The sequence below is a fragment of the Macadamia integrifolia genome, unplaced genomic scaffold, assembly GCF_013358625.1.
Source record: "Macadamia integrifolia cultivar HAES 741 unplaced genomic scaffold, SCU_Mint_v3 scaffold688, whole genome shotgun sequence".
NCBI lineage: Eukaryota > Viridiplantae > Streptophyta > Magnoliopsida > Proteales > Proteaceae > Macadamia > Macadamia integrifolia.
This window is the reverse complement of record NW_024870512.1, coordinates 289,259-291,419: the sequence shown is the minus strand read 5'-3', so window position 1 is coordinate 291,419 and position 2,161 is coordinate 289,259. Positions and strand designations below refer to the sequence as shown.

General features: G+C 44.4%; 1 protein-coding gene across 1 annotated transcript; it reads left to right on the top strand.

Annotated features, from left to right (window-relative positions):
• Positions 1 to 230: 230 nt before the first annotated feature.
• On the top strand, positions 231 to 1,920 carry LOC122069649 (1-aminocyclopropane-1-carboxylate oxidase-like). The gene is made up of 3 exons (XM_042633703.1): positions 231 to 416; positions 563 to 789; positions 1,000 to 1,920. Exons 1-3 carry the CDS (start codon positions 312 to 314, stop codon positions 1,625 to 1,627), a joined length of 960 nt encoding a protein of 319 aa, XP_042489637.1. The 5' UTR covers positions 231 to 311; the 3' UTR covers positions 1,628 to 1,920.
• The last annotated feature ends 241 nt before the right edge of the window (positions 1,921 to 2,161 follow it).

Genomic DNA, 2,161 nt, shown 5'->3' with positions numbered 1-2,161 from the left:
CTTGGGTTTCTTGGACGGGTGTGATTGGTAAAAACTAGAGATTAATCACTGGTGTGTGGTGACCCACCCCTTCTTTCCGCTAAACTTTCTCATCCATTTTTTTTTTTTTTTCTAGAACTTTCTCATCCAATTTGATCATTGCCGCCTGGCTCCTGTTCTGTCCCCTCCCTCCCCCAAGAAAAAATGCCTATAAATAGCAACACTTGGGCCTTCCTAGGCATTCGCAAAGTGAGACTAGGGAGTTTGTAGTGAGAAAGAGAGAAACCGAGGGAGCTAGAGAGAGAGAGAGAGAGAGAGAGAGAGAGAGAGTCATGGCATCATTCCCAGTTATTAACATGGAGAAGCTGAATGGTGAGGAGAGAGTAGCTACCATGGAGTCCATTAGGGACGCTTGTGAGAACTGGGGTTTCTTTGAGGTAATTGAAGAGCTCCGTCCTCTCTCATTCTTGTAACCATCGACTCCCCATACAGTCACTATTTTTTTCGTATATTTGCTCATAAAATCTCATCCTGTATCTAATGAGGTCTGGTGTGTGTGTGTGTGAATCATTTGTAACTGTAGCTGGTGAATCACGGGATAACTCATGAGCTGATGGACAAGGTGGAGAAGATGACGAAGGAGCACTACAAGAAGTGTATGGAGCAGAGGTTCAAGGAGTTGGTGGCGAGCAAGGCCCTCCAAGGTGTGGAAACAGAGATCAAGGATATGGACTGGGAGAGCACCCTCCATGTGCGCCACCTCCCTGTCTCAAACATGTCTGAAATCCCTGATCTCGATGACGATTACAGGTACTTTGCACAGACAAAACCCTTATATTGATTCTTTCTTTTCCTCTCATTCCTCAAAAACAGGGGTCACACTTCACACATTTGGTGGACGCTTCATGTCAGTTCTTCTGGTTGTTTCCATGACTGCTCTGGCTGAGGTTGAACACTAGGAGAAGACAAAAATTGAATTTGTTAGTATATACTGAATTGAAATATTGAATTGATGTGCAGGAAAACGATGAAGGAATTTGTGGTGGGATTGGAGAAACTGGCAGAGGAACTGCTAGACCTTCTATGTGAGAACCTGGGATTGGAGAAAGGGTATTTGAAGAAGGCCTTTTATGGATCCAATGGCCCAACTTTTGGGACCAAGGTCAGCAACTACCCTCCCTGTCCTAAGCCAGAGCTGATTAAAGGCCTGCGAGCCCACACAGATGCGGGCGGCATCATTCTGCTCTTCCAGGACGACAAGGTCAGCGGCCTCCAGCTGCTCAAAGACGGCCAATGGGTCGATGTCCCTCCTATGCGCCATTCCATTGTTGTCAACCTCGGTGACCAGCTCGAGGTAATCACAAATGGAAAGTACAAGAGTGTGATGCACAGAGTCATAGCTCAAACAGATGGAAATAGGATGTCGATTGCATCGTTCTACAACCCAGGAAGCGACGCTGTGATATACCCAGCAACCTCTTTGGCTGTAAAGGATCAGCAAAGTCAGGTTGAGTACCCCAAGTTCGTGTTCGAGGACTACATGAACCTTTATGCAGGGCTCAAGTTCCAGGAAAAGGAACCCAGGTTTGAGGCCATGAAGACCATGGCATCAACCATCAGCTTGGGGGATGTCATTGCCACTGCTTAAGTATGCTACTCTGCCAAATAAATTCATGATTTTTTACTTAGAAAAACTATACTTTAAAAGAAAGAAAAGTAGGAATTGAAGAAGCTTGGTGTTTGTTCAAGTCTCAAGTCTAATCCCAAGTCTTGGTGCGTTTGCGAATAATGTTGTACTGTTGTGTGTGAGTTTGTGTCTCTCTCTATCGTTGTAGTCGTCGAGCACATGGCCTTGTTTACTGTGCTGTGTTTATGTCTTTGCAAAACCCCTTATGGTTAAAGGTTAAAATCAAAATGAAAGCATAATGCTCGTTCTGTTAAGAACTTTTTCTTGCTTTGATCTCTCCCCTCCCCCAACACCCCCTTTTTTTCTGTTTTTTCCTCTTTGTTTTTAAAGAGAGCTTTTCATGTGTTTCACTTAGATGTAGGGCAGGCCCCATGAAGGTATGAAAGCGATATTATGTTTGAAATCCATCAAACGATGACCAAGTTTATTACAGAACAAACACAGGATATGAGGATAGAGTTTGCTTGATTCTAGACCCGTGTATCATTGACCCAT